This window comes from Argopecten irradians, chromosome 12 (genome assembly GCF_041381155.1).
Source record: "Argopecten irradians isolate NY chromosome 12, Ai_NY, whole genome shotgun sequence".
NCBI lineage: Eukaryota > Metazoa > Mollusca > Bivalvia > Pectinida > Pectinidae > Argopecten > Argopecten irradians.
In genome coordinates this window covers 26,536,508-26,564,200 of record NC_091145.1, presented here as the reverse complement: position 1 = coordinate 26,564,200, position 27,693 = coordinate 26,536,508, and the positions used below count along the sequence as shown (strand labels likewise).

Below are 27,693 nucleotides of genomic sequence, written 5' to 3'. Positions count from 1 at the left end.
GGTTCTGATGACACCGGGGTCAGACAGAATATGCTGGTTCTGATGACACCAGGGTCAGACAGAATATGCTGGTTCTGATGACACCGGGGTCAGACAGAATATACTGGTTCTGATGACACCGGGGTCAGACAGAATATGCTGGTTCTGATGACACCAGGGTCAGACAGAATATGCTGGTTCTGATGACACCAGGGTCAGACAGAATATGCTGGTTCTGATGACACCGGGGTCAGACAGAATATGCTGGTTCTGATGACACCGGGTCAGACAGAATATATCTGGTTCTGATGACACCGGGGTCAGACAGAATATGCTGGTTCTGATGACACCAGGGGTCAGACAGAATATGCTGTTCTGATGACACCGGGGTCAGACAGAATATGCTGGTTCTGATGACACCGGGGTCAGACAGAATATGCTGGTTCTGATGACACCGGGTCAGACAGAATATGCTGGTTCTGATGACACCAGGGTCAGACAGAATATGCTGGTTCTGATGACACCGGGGTCAGACAGAATATGCTGGTTCTGATGACACCAGGGTCAGACAGAATATGCTGGTTCTGATGACACCGGGGTCAGACAGAATATGCTGGTTCTGATGACACCAGGGTCAGACAGAATATGCTGGTTCTGATGACACCGGGGTCAGACGAAATATGCTGGTTCTGATGACACCAGGGTCAGACGAAATATGCTGGTTCTGATGACACCGGGGTCAGACAGAATATGCTGGTTCTGATGACACCGGGGTCAGACAGAATATGCTGGTTCTGATGACACCGGGGTCAGACAGAATATGCTGGTTCTGATGACACCGGGGTCAGACAGAATATGCTGGTTCTGATGACACCGGGGTCAGACAGAATATGCTGGTTCTGATGACACCGGGGTCAGACAGAATATGCTGGTTCTGATGACACCGGGGTCAGACAGAATATGCTGGTTCTGATGACACCGGGGTCAGACAGAATATACTGGTTCTGATGACACCAGGGTCAGACAGAATATGCTGGTTCTGATGACACCGGGGTCAGACAGAATATATGCTGGATGACACCGGGTCAGACAGAATATGCTGGTTCTGATGACACCGGGGTCAGACAGAATATGCTGGATCGATGGAGCACCGGGGTCAGACAGAATATGTGGTTGATGCACCGGGTCAGACAGATTATGCTGTTATGACACCGGGTCAGACAGATATGCTGGTTCTGATGACACCGGGGTCAGACAGAATATGCTGGTTCTGATGACACCGGGGTCAGACAGAATATGCTGGTTCTGATGACACCGGGGTCAGACAGAATATACTGATTCTGATGACACCAGGGTCAGACAGAATATACTGGTTCTGATGACACCGGGGTCAGACGAAATATGCTGGTTCTGATGACACCGGGGTCAGACGGAATATGCTGGTTCTGATGACACCGGGGTCAGACAGAATATGCTGGTTCTGATGACACCAGGGTCAGACGGAATATACTGGTTCTGATGACACCAGGGTCAGACAAGTTATACTGTATACTCTAAACAATTAAACTCAATTTAATTTGTAAAAAATTGAGGAAACAGTCTCTGAGACATATTGCACTTTTTAAAAGGAAAACAATATTTCATGAATTTCCCATTTTTCACACTTAAATAGTGTTTACCCTTACAATATGCCATTTATATATTTTACCATGATATATCATTATATTTGTAGTATTCATTGGTATTTGTAGTTAACATATTTCTGGAAATTTTATGGAACATAAAGAGTCTATAAATAAAACAACCTATATATATACACAATATATATGTATATTTAAAACACTAGAAAATATCACAGATGTTAGAAGTTTGTGTATTATATTCATTCTATAACCTCACTTTAAATATTTCAATTTCTTTGCTTTTAAATGCCCACTACCTTTTCAAAACGGCTTTTAATTGAAAAAATTGGGAATGTAAAACGAGATTGATAATTTTGTAGAGTTGCAAATGTTATAATTAACTTATCATAAATACTACATTTATCATCACCTTCTGAACAATTATATGAAAATAAATAAATTGTTAATTTTCATAATGTGGGTCATTTTATGTTTCCTGCAGTAGTCCTAATTATTGTGCATTAGTTGACTGCATCTTCACTTTTTAATATTAATTACGCAAGAAACTTGAAATGTTTTGGTGTTGTGACCTTATCATATGACAATGACATGTACTTTCTTATATTATTGTTGTTTTTAAGAAACTTTCAATTTTTGTTTCGGAAAGCTAGTAGGCCTTTAACACTGTACAGATGTTCTTAATTGAAATATATATGTCAAGGGTGAATTACTTTTTTTAAATGATATCTACAAATACCACTTAGAAAGATGTTATTTAACTTCATCAAAGTATTTGAACTTGTCTTAAACTAAACTATATTTGGTCTTATTTGGTGAAAAGAATTTATCCAGAAATTCAATTTCATTTTGCTAATCATTTAAGAAATTTATCTATCTCATTATTTTTCATGTGGTAGTTTGGAATATTTGGCATAAATCAGTTTCTAAACACTAGTTTTATTAAAAATCAAACTGAATGCATTATTTTACTAAAACCTTTGGGGCCCAGGATGTTCAAAAGGTAATTAGCTCAATCACATGATCAGTGAATGTTTAATTTCTGATTTGCTGAAAATCCTTGATTTCATCTGAATTCTGTAAAGTTGATGAGTGGGAATGTTGATTAACCTAGCTACCTTTTAAACAACTGGACCCAGTACATAGCTGTATCATTGCTACAAAAACAACAAACACGTATCATTGCTACTAAAAAACAAACAGAACTTAAATAATGAAAAAGAAAACAAAACCTTTAAGTATATAAATACTGGCATATGGAAATAAGCAACCTGCTTCATTGATGAGTCAACTGATTATTATAGTTTTCAATTAACTGAAAAAGAAAAAAAAAAATTCAGCAAAAAATAACAAAGGATACATTGTTAAAGGATATCTGTACTTGGGTAATAAAATACTTGTTCATAAATCCATCCATACACACACCCGTACTTGTAAATTACTCAACACTTATTGCTCTTCCTGTCACCTGGTCAAGTTGTTCTCACATGTTCTCACAACCAAAGCACCATTTATGTTGCCATGACAACCACAGGTTCACCTGCTGAGTACATCCAGGTCAGTTTCTATGACAACCGTTAATCAACCAGAGTGTTGTCAACTTTCAGTAAAGCTTCCTTGCAATTTTCTTTTAAAAAAATCCTGAAGGATGAAAAGAAAATAAAAATTTTAAAGTAAAACTGATAAATGTGATAATATTTTCATGAATTCTAACATTATTGAGTTTAGAGATATGCAAGATTTTGCATTTTAAGACCATGTAGTTTCATTAAATGCTCCTTTACCAATTGCTAACTGAAGGGACAATGAAATCGCTTCACCTAAAGGTGATAGGGCCCAGTCCATAACATAACAAGCTAATTCAATGAAAACTGAGGTCAGAGGTCAATAGTATCAGTGATCTGATTTTGGTATGCAGCACATATCAAGTAAATAAAAAGTTTCAAGACCTTACAGTACCTAAATAAGAGATATAGCCTAGACAAGGTCAGTCAGATGGATGGACGACGGATAAAATGCAAACCTATATATACTTAACACACACCCCCTCCAATGGTGGTAAGGCAGTTAATTAATATAAATAAAAAATGTTCCATCTCTTCAAATCTAATACTTACCAATATTACAAACACACTAAATGCTTTTTCTCTTCATCATAATTCAGATTTTGAGCCCTGCAAAAGATGAGCATGCTTAAATTGTTTTTAAATGCTATACGTACAAAACAAATAGAACATTTAAAAAAGGTATTTTTGGGGGCTAAAAATGCCGAAAAAATATAGTCTTTGAAAGCAAAATATAAATGAATATGAAAACTTAACTTCATATCCTGTTCTTGTTTCAATAACCATTTTATGTCATTCCACAGTCTTTACCAGGAAGCAACAAGCTCTACCCTAGAACTTTATTTTTTCCCTTTTCTTTTCTTTCATTTTTCTCTATTCTTTTACTCTATTTTTCCCTATTCTTTTACTCTATTTTTTCCTATTATTTTACTCCATTTTCCCTATTCTTTTATCTCATTTCCCCCTTATTCTTTTACTTGATTTTTCCCCTATTCTTTAAATTGATTTTTCTCTATTCTTTTACTCCATTTTCCCTATTCTTTTACTCCATTTTCCCCCTATTCTTTTACTACTCGATTTTCCCCTATTTTTTTTTACTCCATTTCCATATTCTTTTACTCCATTTTCCCCTATTCTTTTACTCCATTTTTCCTATTCTTTTCCTCCATTTCCCCCTATTCTTTTACTCGATTTTTCCCTATTCTTTTACTCCATTTTCCCTTTTCTTTTACTCCATTTTCCCTATTATTCAACTCCATTTTCCCTATTCTTTTACTACTCCATTTTCCCTATTCTTTTACTCCATTTCCCCCCTATTCTTTTACTACTCCATTTTTCCCTATTTTTTTAACTCCTTTTTCCCTATTCTTTTACTCCATTTTCTCTATTCTTTTACTCCATTTTCCTCTATTCTTTTACTCCATTTCCCCCTATTCTTTTACTCCATTTCCCCTATTCTTTTACTCCATTTTTCCTATTCTTTTCCTCCATTTTCCCCCTATTCTTTTACTCGATTTTTCCCTATTCTTTTACTCTATTTTTCCCTATTCTTTTACTCTATTTTCCCTATTCTTTTCTCTATTTTCCCTATTCTTTTACTCCATTTTCCCTTTTCTTTTTCTCCATTTTCCCTATTATTCTACTCCATTTTCCCTATTCTTTTACTACTCCATTTTCCCTATTCTTTTACTACTCCATTTTCCCTATTCTTTTACTACTCCATTTTCCCTATTCTTTTACTCAATTTCCCCTATTCTTTTACTCCATTTTCTCTATTTTTTTTTTCCTCCATTTTCCCTATTCTTTTACTCCATTTTCCCTATTCTTTTACTCCATTTTCCCTATTCTTTTACTCCATTTTCCCTATTCTTTTACTCCATTTTCCCTATTATTCAACTCCATTTTCCCTATTCTTTTACTACTCCATTTTCCCTATTCTTTTACTCCATTTCCCCCCTATTCTTTTACTACTCCATTTTTCCCTATTTTTTTAACTCCTTTTTCCCTATTCTTTTACTCCATTTTCTCTATTCTTTTACTCCATTTTCCTCTATTCTTTTACTCCATTTCCCCCTATTCTTTTACTCCATTTCCCCTATTCTTTTACTCCATTTTTCCTATTCTTTTCCTCCATTTTCCCCCTATTCTTTTACTCGATTTTTCCCTATTCTTTTACTCTATTTTTCCCTATTCTTTTACTCTATTTTTCCCTATTCTTTTACTCTATTTTCCCTATTCTTTTCTCTATTTTCCCTATTCTTTTACTCCATTTTCCCTTTTCTTTTTCTCCATTTTCCCTATTATTCTACTCCATTTTCCCTATTCTTTTACTACTCCATTTTCCCTATTCTTTTACTACTCCATTTTCCCTATTCTTTTACTACTCCATTTTCCCTATTCTTTTACTCAATTTCCCCTATTCTTTTACTCCATTTTCTCTATTTGTTTTCTCCATTTTCCCTATTATTTTACTCCATTTTTCCCTATTCTTTTACTCCATTTTCCCTATTCTTTTACTCCATTTTTCCCTATTCTTTTAAATATACATATACAAACAGAGAACTAATTACCTTTGATTCTATCTCATCTTCCTCATCTACTTCATCTACTGTGACAGCTACATCCTCCTCAGCTGTTAAGTCATTGTTTACCGAGCCATTCTGTCAAATGTATAGATGTATTATAATGATATACATATATAACTACATAATTAGTCTCTGTCAAATGTATAGATGTATTATGATGATATACACATATATCTATATAATTAGTCTCTGTCAAATGTGTAGATGTATTATAATGATATACATGTATATCTATATAATTAGTCTCTGTCAAATGTATAGATGTATTATAATGATATACACATATATCTATATAATTAGTCTCTGTCAAATGTGTAGATGTATTTTGATGATATACACATATATCTATATAATTAGTCACTGTCAAATGTATAGATGTATTTTGATGATATACACATATATCTATATAATTAGTCTCTGTCAAATGTATAGATGTATTATGATGATATACACATATATCTATATAATTAGTCTCTGTCAAATGTGTAGATGTATTATGATGATATACACATATATCTATATAATTAGTCTCTGTCAAATGTGTAGATGTATTATGATGATATACACATATATCTATATAATTAGTCTCTGTCAAATGTATAGATGTATTTTGATGATATACACATATATCTATATAATTAGTCTCTGTCAAATGTGTAGATGTATTATGATGATATACACATATATCTATATAATTAGTCTCTGTCAAATGTATAGATGTATTTTGATGATATACACATATATCTATATAATTAGTCTCTGTCAAATGTGTAGATGTATTATGATGATATACACATATATCTATATAATTAGTCTCTGTCAAATGTATAGATGTATTTTGATGATATACACATATATCTATATAATTAGTCTCTGTCAAATGTATAGATGTATTATAATGATATACATATATATCTATATAATTAGTCTCTGTCAAATGTGTAGATGTATTACAATGATATACGTGTACAGTCAAACCTCGATGTATCGAAGTTCAAGGGACCGTCAGAAAAACTTCGATACATCGAGACTTCGAATTATTCGTGGTTGAAATTAGACCGATGTTTTTTTTTCACCATGACCAACTGTGGTAGTTGTGTACATGTCGTCTCCGTTCCGTAAACTTTATAATCATTGTACCACAAGCAAAACAAAATAAAAACGAAGAATGCAATTAATCATACGTATATTATAAACAAGACTTACGTGTACTAGGCCTAACCCATGTACATGATGTACAAGTGTTCGTTTGGTGACTATCTAAGAGATGGTTAATATTACGGAATGAATATAAAAACGAAAACACGTTGTAAAAACGAAACTAAAAAGGGGGAACCGAAAGTGCTACAACACCTAACAAAATACTTCGAAGTCGATTTAGAATGATCGATTTGCTCAAGTATTTATGCCAAAGTTGTGCAATATAACAGTTTTGAGTAGGAGTTACTAATAATGTGGCTCGATATTTACCGTTCCGTAAATTCTACAAACCGCTACCAATGCCGGCGGCGAACATCAAAAACGACTAACTGTATCTTTGCCGTACTAATGATTTAATAACGCAGCTTGTAAAAACAAAGCACCGGGTATCGGCCTGATAAGTGATATTAATTATCTTGATGATATCAAGCTAGCAACACAAGCTGTCATAATCCCTATTGTCCGGCGAAGGGCCGTCGCGAGACAGCTAGGTGTGACAGCATGCCGCGGGGTATCGGCGAACACCTGATCTGTACAGGTAAATTTTTATTCGAATCATCGAGTGTCAGTTACCTATGATTCTATAACAAATGGTCCATGAAAAAAGTTCGATACATCGAGAACTTCGATTCATAAAACTTCGATTCATACATGGGTTAGTTAGTAATGTTATATAGTGAAGAAATTCGGGACCAGACAAAAAGTTCGATACAGCGAGAAATTCGATTCATCGAAGTTCGAATCATCGAGGTTTGACTGTATATCTATATAATTAGTCTCTGTCAAATGTATAGATGTATTATAATGATATACATATATATCTATATAATTAGTCTCTGTCAAATGTGTAGATGTATTATAATGATATACATGTATATCTATATAATTAGTCTCTGTCAAATGTGTAGATGTATTATAATGATATACATATATATCTATATAATTAGTCTCTGTCAAATGTGTAGATGTATTATAATGATATACATATATATTTATATAATTAGTCTCTGTCAAATGTATAGATGTATTATAATGATATACATGTATATCTATATAATTAGTCTCTGTCAAATGTGTAGATGTATTATAATGATATACATATATATCTATATAATTAGTCTCTGTCAAATGTATAGATGTATTATAATGACATACATGTATATCTATATAATTAGTCTCTGTCAAATGTATAGATGTATTATAATGATATACATATATATCTATATAATTAGTCTCTGTCAAATGTGTAGATGTATTACAATGATATACGTGTATATCTATATAATTAGTCTCTGTCAAATGTATAGATGTATTATAATGATATACATGTATATCTATATAATTAGTCTCTAAGTCAGATTAAAGAAGACAATAGAACTATAACACATGTTTACTATGATCTTGTACCTGATGATAAAATGAAACACATTCTCCCTCCCTCCCAGAAATGAAACACACACACACCCTCAAAAAAATTAAAAAAAAACTTCCCCTTAAAAACTTCAAGGGGCAAACTAGGCAGGTATACACGTATTAGTTAAAGCATTTAATTTATTTCAGTGAACAGCGTGCCAGTGTTGAATCACTTTATTAATTTGCTGCTGCTGTGTCTAAGAACTGCAGAAAAAATTCCTTCTAAGGTGAAACTTCAAGGCATACAACTGAACCGATTTGTACAGTTCTTAGTAATTAAGGATGACCCTGAATATGCTCATTACAAGAAAGAACAAACTCTTTCAATTTCAAATCATTTCTTGTTACCATATATATTATGTAGTTTACATACCTTGGGCTTACGACTCATCCATTTCTGATGTCTAGCTTGTAAAACTGCATCATGTATAGACACAAATAGATTTTCTGTAGCTAGTACATCAAAGAATCCAGTTTTGTCAAACATTTCCCGAACACCCGCTGAAAAACAAAATGAAAGTAAATTTTTTAATTGTATTCAATTCTGATTTCCAAAAATTCTTCAACAAATGTAGTGAGTATCTGACGTCTTGAATATGCTTCTCAATTGGAATTCTAGCAAAATCTTAAAGATGCTCCACCGCCGAAATATGGTATTTTTTCACTATCAAAAACAAGAGCAGACGATTTAATATTTTTCTTCAGTTACAAAGGTTAGGTACTTTACACCATTACCAACATTGAAAAGTTTGAGCTTCTAATTTTACTTGAAGTTAAAAATATGCAAAAAAAATTAATTGCATCCCGAAAAAAACTTGTGGCACTACATTCTATATGGAATGAAGTACTGATTGCGCATGCACTAAAGGCAAAGTAAATTATTTCATATTATTTTTTGTGTTAATTAGATATATATATATATACACACGATAAAACACCAATTATTGTTCAAATAATATCATTTATGCTCTGTTGGCAGTGGAGCATCTTTAAGAACTCGATCATTTTGATTTTAAAATTAATTTTTTACTTACCTTTACAGCAGGTTAAATATATTTTGATGTCCACAGCCTTGAATTCGTTTATCACCTAAAAAAAATCAAATTGAAGACAACATTTTCAAACATAACAATGTACTTAAACAATATTTTTTTAAAGAAAATAATTCGAATACAACAGCTTTATATAGGTTAGCAGGTAATCAATATATAAGCCATAATTGAGTTAAAAGTAAAATAGAATGATGACAATACAAGTTGGCATTGTTTTATACATTTATATCAGACATGCTGAACTTTATATCTTAGGTTTTATTTTTACCCTTTTTTCAATTAACAGTAGTAAAAACTATATTTTACTTAATCAAGGTGATTTATAAATATGGCAATAAATGAAGTGATTTCTACTGATCAATAAAAGAAAATGTATATCCTTGAACATGGCTGTGTATTATTTTGTGCTTGAATCAGAAGACACATTAATTTATTAATTTTAAATTTTGAGACTATGTCATTTATACTCACAGCTTTCATTGTTTTGATGCCCATGGAGTCTATAAAGCTCCAGTTGGAGCAGTCGATGATGACCGTAGAGAAGTCCACACGTGGTATAGAGGGGTCATCCTTATGGCTACTTGATAACTCTTCAAGGTTTCCCTACAAAAACAAAACCAAAATTGTTTTATAAGAGTTATGAAAATGGACCTTGGATAATCCAAATACAGTATTTGTACACAACCTCAAGCCATCCAGTTTGCAAATTTTTCAGTGACTATCGGATTAAATTTACTTGGTAGTCAATAATCAAATCTGTTCCCCAATAATTCCTTCCAGATTCTGAGTTTTCAGACTATTACCACAGATTATTGCAGGTAAACAATAAGTTGTAAGAATAAAAAGATTTTCAAAACTCATTGGATAATTTCTTAACAGTGCACCAGCCACCTGGCCTTGATTTCTAGAAACTCTGTGACCTTGAGGTAAAAGGTCATTTACATCATTGACCCCAAGATTATATATAGTAACTTACATCATTGACCTTGAACTCCACATTCCTTTCCTTAATTAGTTTAATTTTGGCAGCTTTAATGTCCTTGTGAAGCTGTTTAGGGTTAGTGGTGAACTTGTATAAGCTGCTACGGAAATGGTCCACGCTCACAAAGAATAAAGCGTTTTCAAACCGGTAAATCTTTACATCAGGAATCTCCACTGCCTATAGAAGTACAAAAAAATCTACATTAGATAAAATCAAAGTTGGAAAACTTTCAGTTGTCTTTTTGTATATCAGCATGAGTAGCCCTTGTTTCTTAGTGGTTCTCTCTAAATCAAAACACTGCCTTTGACAAGAATTTTCTCAAAAATGTTTGTATAAATCATTGATTATATTAATAATAATAGTTTCTCCTTTAAGATACACAATCTTTCATGTCTTAATTCATTACCAAACTCCATATGATTTATTCAACAGCTCAAGTGATCAAGAACACATAAATCATTAAGATTGGACTACATGCATTTACCATTTCTCTGAAGAATGAAGATCCCTACCTCTTTATATACAGATACATCCCTGTATATATCTGTCTCCGGTATCTGGCCCAGCAAACAGGAGTATGGCCTGTTAAAATATTAACATTGTCAATAATTAATTATAATTTAAACAAACTGAGGTGTATTGTAATATCATAATTAGTATAAAAGAGAAACATTTTTTACTACCAACAAATTCTGTGATGTAGTTACAGTGAAACTTCCCAAAACCGAACCTTCTCATAACCAATCACCTCTAGTAACCGAACATGGATGTCATGTACGGAATGAATTCCTCTTTATTAATAGTATATAAAACTTCCCAAAACCGATCCCTCCTAATTCTGAATACCGGACCGATTTTGAGATCGGAATAGTCAAATGTAACTAAAATACACTTCTGAAAACCGGCCTTACCTGAGCGACACCGATAGATTGTATTGAGGTCTGATCAACCGACCGTGAAATACACACGTACCTGTACTATAGTTGTCGCATGCCATGTCCTGGGGCATGTAGTGAAGGCTATAGGTACACGGTAATTATACCCGAGATGGTGGTGTAATTATTTAATCATGTCTATTGTTTAGATATGTAACGAAGGTCTACCACGTGCACACGGTTTGTTTACTGTAGGAAAACAAGCAGAGCTAGTAATAAAGAGAAAGTTTCGTATTCAAATCACACATTTTTTTTATTTACATATATGTAGTTGTCGGATAACGTGAATTATCTGTATGAAGAAGCCGAAGCCATGTATTGTTTTAGAAAATAACTATGTCATATAACGACCGGCATCGACTGATCATCGTGTAATTAGACCATATAATTTGATTCTTGACGTAACTGGAAGCGATCAGCCGTATGTAGGTTAGTGCAGACAAGAACATCTCCAAGAACATTCACACAACTAACTAACCAAGCTACGTTTATAAGTGGCAACAAAGTCAAGATTGTTGTAATCCATTCCTTTTAAACATATTATTCTCTCTTTTGTGATAACATTCACATTAACAATCAATATCGGTCAGTTTTAACGAACACTAGGCATACATGCGTTACACTAGTGTAAAAAACGACTTCCGATCGATTAAATCCGGTCGTAATGATTAGTATTCGGTTCACTTCTCCAAACCGAACCCTCTCTAAACAGGCTGAAATTATATGCACCGACCATGATCGGTTTCGGGTTTATTTATTTTTACGTCCTATTAACAGCCAGGGTCATGTAAGGACGTGCCAGGTTTGTTGGTTGAGGAAAGCCACCGACCAGCGGTCAGTACCTGGCAACTGCCCCACATGGATTCGAACCCGCATCCCAGAGGTGGAGGGCTTGTGGTAATATGTCGGGACATCTTAACCACTCGGCCACCGCGGCCCCCGGTTTCGGGAGGTTCCACTGTATTAGAAAAAAAATCATCATATTTGCTACTGCTAAAGCATCCAAATGAGAAATATTACTAGTTATGATGGCCAGTTAGAAATTGAAAATCTTTACCTTTGAACCCTATATACAATGGTCAGTATGGCTACTCCCACGCCGGTCATCAAACCAAGGTCAACATCCAGCAATGCAGTAGCCAGGAAAGTGACCACCCAAATGATCTATAATCAACAACAGGTTTCAAAAGTATAGAGGAATCTCTTAATTTAAGACGTTATTAAGGTACATGCGGTACATTTATATTTAATAACTTCAGTTTCTTTTCCAAATAATTATTCGAGATTAAAAATAATTATTTCGGTATATAATGAATAGATTAAATTTCTAAGGTATAAATAATTATATATGTAACAATTCACATATCGTAGGTTTTACCTACCTAGATTTTCTGTTCCAACAAAACTTAGGATACAAGGATAAAAAACTATTAATTTAAAAAAAAAAAACCCTTCGTAATTAGTAATACATAGCCAAAGTATATCCCTACTTACAAAGTCTATTTTTGAGAGTCTCCATAAATTCGGAAGCTCCAATAATTGTTTGAACATTCCTTTGAGTGCAACAATAATGATCGCAGCAAGTACCGCCTGGAAATATACACATACTTAGCTATAGTTACAAAGTACCGCCTGGAAATATACACATACTTAGCTATAGTAACAAAGTACCGCCTGGAAATATACACATACTTAGCTATAGTTACAAAGTACCGCCTGGAAATATACACATACTTAGCTATAGTTACAAAGTACCGCCTGGAAATATACACATACTTAGCTATAGTTACAAAGTACCGCCTGGAAATATACACATACTTAGCTATAGTTACAAAGTACCGCCTGGAAATATACACATACTTAGCTATAGTTACAAAGTACCGCCTGGAAATATACACATACTTAGCTATAGTTACAAAGTACCGCCTGGAAATATACACATACTTAGCTATAGTTACAAAGTACCGCCTGGAAATATACACATACTTAGCTACAGTTACAAAGTACCGCCTGGAAATATACACATACTTAGCTATAGTTACAAAGTACCGCCTGGAAATATACACATACTTAGCTATAGTTACAAAGTACCGCCTGGAAATATACACATACTTAGCTATAGTTACAAAGTACCGCCTGGAAATATACACATACTTAGCTATAGTTACAGGAGAAAATAGGCTTTTAGCCATATAAAAGAAGACATTCATGGTAGATTGATTTCAAATAATATTATTAACATAAATTTAAAATTACATACTATTATTATTATTAGGTTAAAACATAATCAGGTTAATACAATGTAAATATATATATATATATCACTGATTTCATGTATCTGCAAATCAATTATAATCATAATTAATTAACTATGCAAATAATGAGCATATCAAGAGCCACAACATAATTAATATTGACAAATTTGAATTACAAATTAAAAAGTTATTCATCCACTGTAGTACCAATTTTAACAGCGGTACAACAGAGACAGGAGGAGATAAGAAGTGTTACCTTAGGTAGGGTACTGAAGTACGGTCCTAGTAGGAGAAGTACAAATAACAGTAGTATACAGGAGAAAATACCAGCAATCTGAAATACACCACAAAATCTCATCAGCTTAACAAGTTCTATAATTGAATAGTTAAAAAGAGCATCCAATCAGAACACATGAATCCCTAGACCAAATCATCCAAATTGTAAATTTTCTGTACTACATGCATAGCATTTTGATCGCTTACTAAGTCAATTATCAAAACTTTTCAAAGATATTAACGTCTGGATTGTGAGTTGTACAGACTATTGGCGTCTGGATTATCATGTTTCCACTGTATACTGATTTGCACAGTTAACTTATACATGTATTATTCCCCTCTTCTGTCCCAAAGTCCACTTATCCATTAACTTATACATGTATTATCCCTCTCTTCTGTCCAAAAGTCCACTTATCCATTAACTTATACATGTATTATCCCTCTCTTCTGTCCCAAAGTCCACTTATCCATGCCAATTTATACAGGAATGCATGTCAAAAATATCTCATCTCCTTTACTACCAACTTATAGTAAGTAATTTCCCCATTTTTCAGACAGTAATTACAAATGATTACTCCCAACATACGATACAAATATACATCTTACAACCTGAGTTATCTCCCTTGCACCCATTGACACCAAAACTCTCATTACAATATGAGTTATCTTCCTTGCACCCATTTTCCATCCAATCTCCCAATCAAATAATTAATTAAGCAATAAAATATGTTTAAATCATATCTATGGCCATTATACCTGTGTTTTACCGCCCACATGTTCCTGCACCAAACTTCGTGACAGTGATGCTGAACTGGTGTACGCTGAGAAGAAGGAGCTGATAATGTTACAGGCAGCATAAGCTATTAACTCCTGGAAAAAGGAAATGTTATAGAAAATGAAAATAATAATAATTAACAAATCTATTCAAGTATTGATTTTTTATTTTTTTCCCAGAAACATTATTTCTTTCATACCTATGGGTGTAATACTGGCTGGTCTAGGGCAATACACTCATGCCGCCTGAGGCTGTATTGCATGGCTATCCATGCAATAAAACCTCGTGACGTCATGGCGTCAACAAAATTTCTAATTCCACATTAAAATTTAACATTTTTTTCACAAGCGTGACTGGTTTTACTATAAAAGATGCAAACAACGGAATTTTTTTTGAAAATATCACGTATGAAAATTGACTTTCAGTCGTGAATATCTTCAAATTTATTTCCGAAATGGTGGAATATCATAGTTGTAAAATTGCAATAAAAACGTCGAAATATGAAAGAAAAATACTCTTTCATAAGTGGATATGAAGGATAGGGATATTCTACCCGAGGGATCCCAAATGTTGCAAAACCCTCGGCAAGCCTCGGGTTTTACTACATTTTGTGACCCTCGAGTAGAATATCCCTATCCTTCATATCCACACATGAAAGAGTCTTATAAAATTGCTTGTGTGAATTGTTGAATGTTTTATAGCTCCTATGATTAAAACCATTTGTTACTTCAAAAGTTAATTACTGTTAATCCATAATTAACATTGATTTTCTATACTATCTTTTGAGGTGCCTCTTTATTACAGCTTTACCTGATTTGCATTAATCTCATATTCATAATTTTTGGAGAGAATTTTCCCCATGGAGACAGAAACAGCGAACACAACAATAGCTAAAGCGAAGGTATCGCCAATCACGTCCGGCACCAGAGTCAAATCAGGCGACTTTGGAGCTGGTAGTCTGCAACATAGAATAACAACAAGGTGAAAAGATCTGTCTTCAAATATAACCAGGAAAAGTTCTTACATTTAAGTCAGAGTAATCTCCTTCTGGATATATTATAACCCCTTATTCATTCCTCTTCAGTATTTAACTCCATTGTAGCCGGACCAAAGCCCGTGTTGGGAAAGGAGGAGGGGGTAACATCTGTATGCATATACTTACTTAGCCTCTTGTTGCATATGTAAGTGTGTCAGAGTGTAATAAAGAAACCTTAATCTGAATCTGCATGTGGTTAATAACAAGTCTCTGGAGGAAATGATTACCAAAATCTGAACTCTAAACAACCAGATTTCTTCAGACAATTCTTTAGTAATTGAGAATAGTGATAGTTTTTATAATCTAGAACTTTAAAACAAAATATGTATGTCATAACATGTATCTCATATTGATACAGAACCTTACCCGGTTGGTATGTCACCGACAATGTCCACTTCATGGTCTTCCTTCAGCTTCACCAGAAGTGAAATCACTGTTCCTAAGATTACCTGTGGGACAACAAGGTGAAAATGGGATGAAAATGTCTTTATATTAGTATGTCTATACTTGTTATTATTGTAAACATGGCTGAATCATTCAGAATTGAGATATCACAAAGGAACGGTGTTAAGTTTAAGTGATATTTTAGGAGTCAAAATAAACATTAATTTGACTTACTTTTCATTGTTTCTAAAGATGACATGAGTGTAGAGAAAGTTATGTAAATATAAAGACCAGCCTTGAAAACTTAAAGCAGAAAGGGATACAATGCGATATATAGATGGTCTGTTATGAGTTTCCCTTCATATGAGATTTATGATTCAAGTTTAGGATTTTTCATTTTTTGCAAGCTTTTGGCGATTCTATTTATCATATGACTAATATCTGTCTTTCAGATCAATCAATCGATCAGTTGAGATTCGGACCGTATCACTAGAAAACAAAAGTTAGCCAAGTACCAATGCGCCATTATAACTAGTGCGAAAAATCGTTTTAAGCATTAATCTAGTTTACTTATGTACTTCATTATTAAACTGCTACATGTAAATTATTTATAGCTGAAGCGACGAATTGAAGGGAAGGAAAAATGTTGAAATCTATAAATCTGTAGTAACTACGCAAGTGCCTTTTTATATTGCGATGTCACTGATTTCCCAACAGTCATTCATGGTTGTCGTCACGTAGGACTGCTGGACGCCATTTTTTCACCTCTTTGAACTTATACTGTTTGATTTAGGAAATTTGAAAGATGTTTTCATCAATTATCATGTTCAAATCTATACAAGAAGGTGAGAATTGATACTGATTTTACACACCGTTATGAATCTACAGATTAGTGTCGTTGTTCAATTCAGCATTTCATAGTAAAATATTGTGGTTAAAAAGAAGGTTGTTTCCCACGCGTAGAAATAGCACCATTCATCGGAATCAACCAATCAAAATGAAGATATGTTATTTTACATGAGTGTAATAAATAAAATGGCTTCATTGAATTGGAAAATACGGAAGACATATGATAAACATTATTAACTGTTGGATCAGATGTACATTATAATACTTACCTGACCTACGTTATGATACTTATCCGGACTGGCATCTTTAGTTTGGGTTTTATTTTAGGGTTATTACCAGGCCTAATACTTACCACTATAAGCTCTATCGGGACTGGTGTCTTTAGTTTGGGTTTTATTTTAGGGTATTACCTGGCCTAATACTTACCACTATACATATGTAAGCTCTATCGGGACTGGCATCTTTAGTTTGGGTTTTATTTTAGGGTATTACCAGGCCTAATACTTACCACTATAAGCTCTATCGGGACTGGCATCGTTAGTTTGGGTTTTATTTTAGGGTTATTACCAGGCCTTATACTTACCACTATAAATTCTATCAGGACTGGCATCTTTAGTTTGGGTTTTATTTTAGGGTTATTACCAGGCCTAATACTTACCACTATAAGTTCTATCAGGACTGGCATCTTTAGTTTGGGTTTTATTTTAGGGTATTACCAGGCCTTATGCTTACCACTATAAGTTCTATCAGGACTGGCATCTTTAGTTTGGGTTTTATTTTAGGGTTATTACCTGGCCTAATATTTACCACTATAAGTTCTATCGGGACTGGCATCATTAGTTTGGGTTTTATTTTAGGGTATTACCAGGCCTAATACTTACCACTATAAACTCTATCGGGACTGGCATCGTTAGTTTGGGTTTTATTTTAGGGTATTACCAGGCCTAATACTTACCACTATAAGTTCTATAGGGACTGGCATCTTTAGTTTGGGTTTTATTTTAGGGTATTACCAGGCCTAATACTTACCACTATAAGTTCTATCAGGACTGGCATCTTTAGTTTGGGTTTTATTTTAGGGTATTACCAGGCCTAATACTTACCACTATAAGTTCTATAGGGACTGGCATCTTTAGTTTGGGTTTTATTTTAGGGTATTACCAGGCCTAATACTTACCACTATAAGTTCTATCAGGACTGGCATCTTTAGTTTGGGTTTTATTTTAGGGTTATTACCTGGCCTAATACTTACCACTATAAGCTCTATCAGGACTGGCATCGTTAGTTTGGGTTTTATTTTAGGGTATTACCAGGCCTAATACTTACCACTATAAGTTCTATCAGGACTGGCATCTTTAGTTTGGGTTTTATTTTAGGGTTATTACAAGGCCTAATACTTACCACTATAAGTTCTATCAGGACTGGCATCATTAGTTTGGGTTTTATTTTAGGGTATTACCAGGCCTAATACTTACCACTATAAGTTCTATTGGGACTGACATCTTTAGTTTGGGTTTTATTTTAGGGTTATTACCAGGCCTAATACTTACCACTATAAGCTCTATCGGGACTGGCATCTTTAGTTTGGGTTTTATTTTAGGGTTATTGTTGATGAATTCTTTGACACAGTAGAGTATCACCAGACACACAATGGAGACTCCTATGGTTACAGGGTTTGTCATCGGAATGTTCTTGAAGAAATCTATGTAGGTCTGAAATCAGAGAGAGTACTGTATTTATTACAGATACAAGGACAATCTTACCAGGTATATCACACTAAATAGCTAGGGTTGAGAAAATTCAAAACCAATTTTCAATACATGTATTATTAAATATGACAGACAAAACTTTCTATAAAGCATATTTTCTCTATTGTATATCAAAGAACTCTTTTGAAAAAGATGCAATTTTACATACCAGTAATCCAGAAGCATTTTTTTGCCAAATACATGTATAATTATATTTCTGCATATTAGCCCTATTATTAACCAAATTATACAAATTATTTCAGAAGCTTGTTTAGCCTTTACATACTCATGGTTATGGTGTCATTAATAAAAACCCTGATGCCACGCTGATTCCATAAACCCTCTCTCTTCAAAAGCTACCTAAAAATGCATTTCTGCATGGTAATAAAAAACTATGTTTTTATTCCCAGGTTAACAGAAAAAAAAATCACCAAACATGGCAGATACTTACAAATATAAGTTTGCCAGCTCCGCTGTATCGTCCAGTTGTGATCCCGAATATATGTTTGATCTGACTAGTGAACACATGACAGGCAGCCCCGGTAGTGAAGCCACTAACGAGAGGGTCGGACAGGTAGGTTGTGACAAAGCCAAGGTTAGCCAGCCCCATCACCAACTGTTAGAAAATACACAAAACTCATATAAAATCTCCAGGAAAATGATCTGTACATGAAACGTTGAACAATACGCAGTGTACCCCCAATAATCTGGATGCTGATAGTCAGGAAAATTTGCAGTCCAGACAGAAATATCACGCAATGAATTACGAACACAAAAGAACACCAAAGGCAGCTTGAAAAATTTGTAATCCAGATGGTTTTAGGCTGGGATCGAAGGTGTCCGGGTTTTCTAAGGTTCACTGTACTTTCAGGTTGTTTTTATAAGAAAGTGCCAAATATTCTTTTCATATGCCCACGATCTTGAGTGACCTTTCTATGACTTTCAACTAAAAAACAATTATTTGTAATGTAGTTAACAGAGATACATGCTGCCCATGGAAAAATTTGCTGTCTTTCATTTTTCTCAAACATAGAAAATCATGAGCATGTCACATATAAGGCAATACATGTATATTGAAATAACCTTTCAGGTTGTTTTTATAAGAAAGTTCTTTGTAAATACTTACATGGATAGCTCCTGATACAAAGGTGATTGCCATGGCGAACTTCAGTCGTATCATTTCCAGGTCATACTCGGTCATGCATCCCTTTACCCAGTCATGCGTCCCGTTGGACTCTAAAGAAGTGTTGGTTAATACAAATGTGTTGTTCAGTGTTCCATTTAACATGGTACCTGAGTTTGGCTCCAAAGTCGGAGCACAGGCGGAGACGCCGGCAGGCATGTGTTTGTCCAGGGCTGATCCAATCATCAAACTAGCCACCGCAAACGTACCTGAAAATCAGCATGGAAACAAAGATCTCACTACACCTTTTAACAGATCTTGAGTACTCATTTATGTTACCAAAGAGAATGCAATCTGCCAAGAACGCCATTTGAATGAATCCAAATTACTATGATAATAAAACCCTCAGTGAAACATCCAAAGATTTAAGAGTTTTTGTCCAAGAAGCAAACACATTGCATCAAACCAACTAAATAACTCAAAATAAAAAAAATATTCAAACGAATTTCTGGTACCAAGGTACAGTAAAGAACATCTAATTTGAAATCAAACAAATATAAATGTTATATGGTAGGTATCCAATTTCAGACATTTGGTTTATTTTTTATAGCAAATGAATCGACAGGGTAATTTCAGTTTTTTTTTTTTTTTTTGTTGCAGAAATTTTTATCATGAGAATCATTTCTCACTTTCTCAGTAACTACATAATGTTGCTTTAAAAATCAGAACCCCAGAGGTGATGATTTAGATCTTGTGATGATACCAATGTTAGTTGATCACATGCCCTGGTTTCCTGACAAGTATTGCTCCCCTGTGTCTGCATGTGGTTGTTTTTTGTTGCTACAAAATCTGATATCACTTACCCATGGAAACGTGCCTTGACGTCCCAAAGAAGAAGTAGACAATGGTTGGAAAGAATGAAGCATACAGCCCATACACTGGTGGTAATCCCGTCAACATACCGTACGCCATACCTACCATAAACAAAGATCATAATTAAAGTAACTCTTGTTCTGTGGCAGCAGATTTTTTTAAAAAAATCATATACGATAGAAAGTGAATTCAGTTTCCCCTGTGTAACTCGAGGAGAGGTGTTTTTATACATGGCTTTAGTGACCGTCTTGAAATTTGGACATACAGTGTACCCCCAAAATTATTTGTGGTGAAAAATGCGGTCAAAATGGAACTGGTAAAGTTTCAAGCATATTTCTATTGAAGACAACCTGTATGACGATTGAATTTGATCAGCCAATAGAAACTTCTGTGTGCATGGACACCATCACCATGCAATGCTGATGTTTCATAGATACTGAAATTCATTCTGACCATTTGTAATAAATTTTGTGACCTTGAAAAATGGACAAGGTCAATAGCATGAGAAACCTTTATCATTCAGAATGCAAGATACCCCGGGCCCATGGCTTTAGTTTGGTCTTTCTTGCCCTATTAGCTATAAATGAACAGAATCTTTCGAATGATAAATGATTACCTTGTGGAATATGCATGATGCCTACAGTTAGCCCCGAAACAATGTCCCCTGACAAGTCCTGTTTAATGTTGTACTCCTTTAGAACGTCCAAGAAAGGGAAGATGCCATAAAGGAATTTCAGACAGCAGTTCTTGGAACATTGGCATTTTGATTTAGCTTTTGTTAAGCTCTGCCTTATTGTGCTTTGTGGTCGAGTTCCTGGCTCGAATCCCTCATCGAACTTCTGCTGTGAGAAAACGGGTCGGTCAATCACAAATTTAGCACTGCCGTTAGACTGGACGTCCAGCAGCGACTCGCTGAGGTCCCGATCCTCAGCATTCATCTTTTTCCCTGTAATGATAGGAAATGAATTGTAAAATTTGTAAATCATAACTTCTGCTTTGGTTACAATTTATTCGTCTCAACAAATTTCATTTACTATAGCAAGAAAGGGCATCATACAGAACCACATTCTCACTAGGTTGACCCTTTTGAAGCAGACGTCAGTTTGGAATATTCAATTAATTTTATAGAAAAAAGTTTTTTTTCCAGTTGAACAGGTACTGTATAATCCGAAGTGTTCTAAACCCTAAGGAGACCATCTTGGGTTTTCTCAGAAAGTTTTATCGGGAAACAAATTTCAAAGGTACCTTTCACCACAGGTTATAGGGTATAACCGTGTGGAATTTTAAAACAATAGCTAGGCTTTATATCAATTAGCATTTTTGATAACATCTGGACACTGATTGTAGACAAAGAGACAGACAGACAAGTTTCAGACAGAAAGATTGAATATTCAGACAGATAAATATATAGAAGGAGATAGATATTTATAGACAGAGAGACAGACAGACAAGTTTCAGACAGAAAGATTGAATATTCAGACAGATAAATATATAGAAGGAGATAGATATTTATAGACAGAGAGACAGACAGACAAGTTTCAGACAGAAAGATTGAATATTCAGACAGATAAATATATAGAAGGAGATAGATATTTATAGACAGAGAGACAGACAGACAAGTTTCAGACAGAAAGATTGAATATTCAGACAGATAAATATATAGAAGGATAGATAGATATTTATAGACAGAGAGACAGACAGACAAGTTTCAGACAGAAAGATTGAATATTCAGACAGATAAATATATAGAAGGAGATAGATATTTATAGACAGAGAGACAGACAGACAAGTTTCAGACAGAAAGATTGAATATTCAGACAGATAAATATATAGAAGGAGATAGATATTTATAGACAGAGAGACAGACAGACAAGTTTCAGACAGAAAGATTGAATATTCAGACAGATAAATATATAGAAGGAGATAGATATTTATAGACAGAGAGACAGACAGACAAGTTTCAGACAGAAAGATTGAATATTCAGACAGATAAATATATAGAAGGATAGATAGATATTTATAGACAGAGAGACAGACAGACAAGTTTCAGACAGAAAGATTGAATATTCAGACAGATAAATATATAGAAGGAGATAGATATTTATAGACAGAGAGACAGACAGACAAGTTTCAGACAGAAAGATTGAATATTCAGACAGATAAATATATAGAAGGAGATAGATATTTATAGACAGAGAGACAGACAGACAAGTTTCAGACAGAAAGATTGAATATTCAGACAGATAAATATATAGAAGGAGATAGATATTTATAGACAGAGAGACAGACAGACAAGTTTCAGACAGAAAGATTGAATATTCAGACAGATAAATATATAGAAGGAGATAGATATTTAGACAGAGAGACAGACAGACAAGTTTCAGACAGAAAGATTGAATATTCAGACAGATAAATATATAGAAGGATAGATAGATATTTATAGACAGAGAGACAGACAGACAAGTTTCAGACAGAAAGATTGAATATTCAGACAGATAAATATATAGAAGGAGATAGATATTTATAGACAGAGAGACAGACAGACAAGTTTCAGACAGAAAGATTGAATATTCAGACAGATAAATATATAGAAGGATAGATAGATAGTATTTATAGACAGAGAGACAGACAGACAAGTTTCAGACAGAAAGATTGAATATTCAGACAGATAAATATATAGAAGGATAGATAGATATTTATAGACAGAGAGACAGACAGACAAGTTTCAGACAGAAAGATTGAATATTCAGACAGATAAATATATAGAAGGATAGATAGATATTTATAGACAGAGAGACAGACAGACAAGTTTCAGACAGAAAGATTGAATATTCAGACAGATAAATATATAGAAGGAGATAGATATTTATAGACAGAGAGACAGACAGACAAGTTTCAGACAGAAAGATTGAATATTCAGACAGATAAATATATAGAAGGATAGATAGATATTTATAGACAGAGAGACAGACAGACAAGTTTCAGACAGAAAGATTGAATATTCAGACAGATAAATATATAGAAGGAGATAGATATTTATAGACAGAGAGACAGACAGACAAGTTTCAGACAGAAAGATTGAATATTCAGACAGATAAATATATAGAAGGAGATAGATATTTATAGACAGAGAGACAGACAGACAAGTTTCAGACAGAAAGATTGAATATTCAGACAGATAAATATATAGAAGGAGATAGATATTTATAGACAGAGAGACAGACAGACAAGTTTCAGACAGAAAGATTGAATATTCAGACAGATAAATATATATAGAAGGAGATAGATATTTATAGACAGAGAGACAGACAGACAAGTTTCAGACAGAAAGATTGAATATTCAGACAGATAAATATATAGAAGGAGATAGATATTTATAGACAGAGAGACAGACAGACAAGTTTCAGACAGAAAGATTGAATATTCAGACAGATAAATATATAGAAGGAGATAGATATTTATAGACAGAGAGACAGACAGACAAGTTTCAGACAGAAAGATTGAATATTCAGACAGATAAATATATAGAAGGAGATAGATATTTATAGACAGAGAGACAGACAGACAAGTTTCAGACAGAAAGATTGAATATTCAGACAGATAAATATATAGAAGGATAGATAGATATTTATAGACAGAGAGACAGACAGACAAGTTTCAGACAGAAAGATTGAATATTCAGACAGATAAATATATAGAAGGATAGATAGATATTTATAGACAGAGAGACAGACAGACAGAGACAGAAAGTTGATCAGACAGAAAGATTGAATATTAGACAGAGGACAGATAAAGAAGAAAGATAATATTCAGAAGAAAATAGATAGATATTTATAGACAGAGAGACAGACAGACAAGTTTCAGACAGAAAGATTGAATATTCAGACAGATAAATATTGAAGAATAGATATTTATAGACAGAGAACAGACAGACAAGTTTCAGACAGAAAGATTGAATATTCAGACAGATAAATATAGAAGGAGATAGATATTTATAGACAGAGAGACAGACAGACAAGTTTCAGACAGAAAGATTGAATATTCAGACAGATAAATATATAGAAGGATAGATAGATATTTATAGACAGAGAGACAGACAGACAAGTTTCAGACAGAAAGATTGAATATTCAGACAGATAAATATATAGAAGGAAGATAGATATTTATAGACAGAGAGACAGACAGACAAGTTTCAGACAGAAAGATTGAATATTCAGACAGATAAATATATAGAAGGATAGATAGATATTTATAGACAGAGAGACAGACAGACAAGTTTCAGACAGAAAGATTGAATATTCAGACAGATAAATATATAGAAGGATAGATAGATATTTATAGACAGAGAGACAGACAGACAAGTTTCAGACAGAAAGATTGAATATTCAGACAGATAAATATATAGAAGGAGATAGATATTTATAGACAGAGAGACAGACAGACAAGTTTCAGACAGAAAGATTGAATATTCAGACAGATAAATATATAGAAGGAGATAGATATTTATAGACAGAGAGACAGACAGACAAGTTTCAGACAGAAAGATTGAATATTCAGACAGATAAATATATAGAAGGAGATAGATATTTATAGACAGAGAGACAGATAAAAAAAAAGATTGATAGAGGGCTCCCTATCTAAATTTAGGGTCATATATTTATATAAATCTTAAGTTAAAAACAGACACTTTATAGAAACATCTTCTCGAGTTGGAAGCCTCTGTAATTCATATGATAGATATTTTGTTTATGGCGGTATTATGACTTTTAGATTGTTTCAAAATCCTCCCTGTATACCCCATTTAAACCACAGTAGAATTGAGCAATCAGATCTAGAGATATAATCACTATACTGCAGACATGTAAATCAATTCATTTCTATGCAAACCAGATGTGGAATCCACTCCCGGGCAAAATTCACCATAAAAATCCAATGTAATCAGACTGCATTTCAAAATTACTCTTACAAAAATTTGGAGAGGAAATGTGCAAGAAACATCAAAGACTTTAATACAACAATTAGAGAATCTTTTGTGTTACAATCTGTAAAAAATTGAAGTAATTAAATATTCTTGAACAACATGTGTGGGATTCACAGGTGTCTGGGACATTTCAAAACAAAAGTTTATCAAAATATAAGTCAGCCCAAAGCAAAAATCACCATAGACTCTGTAATGTAGGTATACTCAGTTTTTTTTGTTTTTTTTTTAATTAATCAAACTTACTTTTAATATTTTGGAAAAGCCTTTCATGTTTTAATTCTGTCATATCCTCTTTGAAATCTAAGGCAAATTAATTTTCAGATTGAATTTCTTAAAAAAATATTAATGACTGCAGAGCAATGTTTTAATGACAATGAAAATATCAACAGAATTATGTTCATAATCAAGCAATTTAAAATTTGTTAAAGATAAAACAAAGTCAAAAATTGAATATACATATGTACTTATTAGAGAATAAGGTTTTAATGAACAAAATGAAAGACAGACATTATAAGCCTTTTGATTACAATAATTCTAATTAGAATGCATATGGTTACTGAAATAAGAAATATGCATAACCAATTCATATATATTCATATAATTTATCTTTCTTTGAATGAAAACTTTGTTATCAGGATATGATACAATATGTAGATTTGCCTTTGAAGCATTAATCTATAAATCTTGAACAAAGCCTAGTTAGATCAGAATTTATCTACCTTACATAATCAGAATTAGATAGCAAATGTTCAGGCATCACATGTTCCAGTTGCTAATATAAAGTCAGGGCAGAATATGACCTGATTCTGACAAAAATAGCTGTATTCAATATTTAGCTGGTTCGGTTGCACAGTGATAATGCATCGCCTTTTATCTAAGAGCCGAGATAAATGGTATACAAAGTTTGCCAATTTATTAACTATAGGTGAGAATCTGGGGTTTCTCAGAAGAATGAAAGACAACATACATCAGACTAAATGACTAGGGTGACTGGGTGGTGTAGTGGTAAAGTCTCACTAGCTTTTAACCTAGAGAGCCTGGGGTTCGATCCCCATCATGGACATGGAAAGTTCAGGAGTCACCTGCCTAATCACAAGGATTTTCTCAGGGCGCTCGAGTTTTCTTCCACCCTAAGACCCCTTGGGCACTTACAACTGGCCTCGATTTCTCAAAACAAACTTAAGTCAAAAATATTCATATAAGTTATATAAGGTAAAAAACTTAAGTTTTGACTTAAGACTGAACTTTAGTTTCGAGAAATCAGAGCCTGGGCCATTGAAAGTGATTTGTATGAGATATACATCTTGTTTCACAATCAACATACAAGATACAATATAATGACATTGTAACCCCATGTTGATATCAGATGAATTTTGTTAGGGTTTTTTAATAACATCTTTGTAAATATAAATATGTTATTAACAACTTACTTGGTGTTGATTTTATATATTCTTAATTTAACTATCAGTAGACATGAACATTACACAAAGATTATCAAAAGAAAGAGCTAAAAAAAACAACAAACAAAGCAAGAAAGATACAACTGTCAAGGTATAACATATAAACATGTTAAATAACGAAACAACATTCCATGTCTTACCTATATTGTAACCGTCAGTCGTAACATCAGTTAGTACACTTAACAATGACATGTTTCCAACTATAAAAACGTCCAAAATCTCCGGTAGCGAAAAAACTCCTTAAATATGTATCACTAACAAACAGGTTACATACAGAAGTTTAGGCAATCCTGAAATAAACATACATGTTGAGGAAACAACAAACAAACACTAAATCGTATCTGGAACGATGGAGTGACGTCATTTGCATTCTCCTAAAGTCAATTTGTGTTTTTGTTTGGTTTACATTATGATAATTAATTTGGTTTTAGTTACTGTAACTGATGAATCCAATTAATCAGATAGTCACTCCAACAGTCACCACTTTTTTGTCAACAGATTGTTAATTTATTAGGTCCATAGCCTTAAGATAAAAGACAGGTTGATCATATTTCTTTGTCATGCTAATCACCTTTTTAAAAT

General features: G+C 33.6%; 1 protein-coding gene across 3 annotated transcripts in view; it reads right to left on the bottom strand.

Annotated features, from left to right (window-relative positions):
- Positions 1-1,209: 1,209 nt before the first annotated feature.
- The window catches only part of LOC138336687 (prestin-like), an 87,553-nt gene continuing 61,069 nt past the window's right edge, over positions 1,210-27,693 (bottom strand). For all 3 annotated transcript variants that reach the window (XM_069286229.1, XM_069286230.1, XM_069286231.1), the window contains 19 exons: positions 21,287-21,616; positions 20,661-20,771; positions 19,801-20,066; positions 19,126-19,290; positions 18,477-18,638; positions 16,060-16,142; positions 15,468-15,615; positions 14,639-14,752; positions 13,863-13,940; positions 12,846-12,941; positions 12,409-12,515; positions 10,929-10,998; positions 10,411-10,593; positions 9,906-10,037; positions 9,417-9,471; positions 8,756-8,883; positions 5,755-5,844; positions 3,737-3,793; positions 1,210-3,260 (listed from right to left, as the gene is read on the bottom strand). In XM_069286229.1, coding sequence (XP_069142330.1) covers positions 3,773-3,793; positions 5,755-5,844; positions 8,756-8,883; positions 9,417-9,471; positions 9,906-10,037; positions 10,411-10,593; positions 10,929-10,998; positions 12,409-12,515; positions 12,846-12,941; positions 13,863-13,940; positions 14,639-14,752; positions 15,468-15,615; positions 16,060-16,142; positions 18,477-18,638; positions 19,126-19,290; positions 19,801-20,066; positions 20,661-20,771; positions 21,287-21,616 — 2,339 coding nt within the window. In that variant the 3' untranslated portion in view covers positions 1,210-3,260; positions 3,737-3,772. The remainder of the gene's footprint in view (positions 3,261-3,736; positions 3,794-5,754; positions 5,845-8,755; positions 8,884-9,416; positions 9,472-9,905; positions 10,038-10,410; positions 10,594-10,928; positions 10,999-12,408; positions 12,516-12,845; positions 12,942-13,862; positions 13,941-14,638; positions 14,753-15,467; positions 15,616-16,059; positions 16,143-18,476; positions 18,639-19,125; positions 19,291-19,800; positions 20,067-20,660; positions 20,772-21,286; positions 21,617-27,693) is intronic.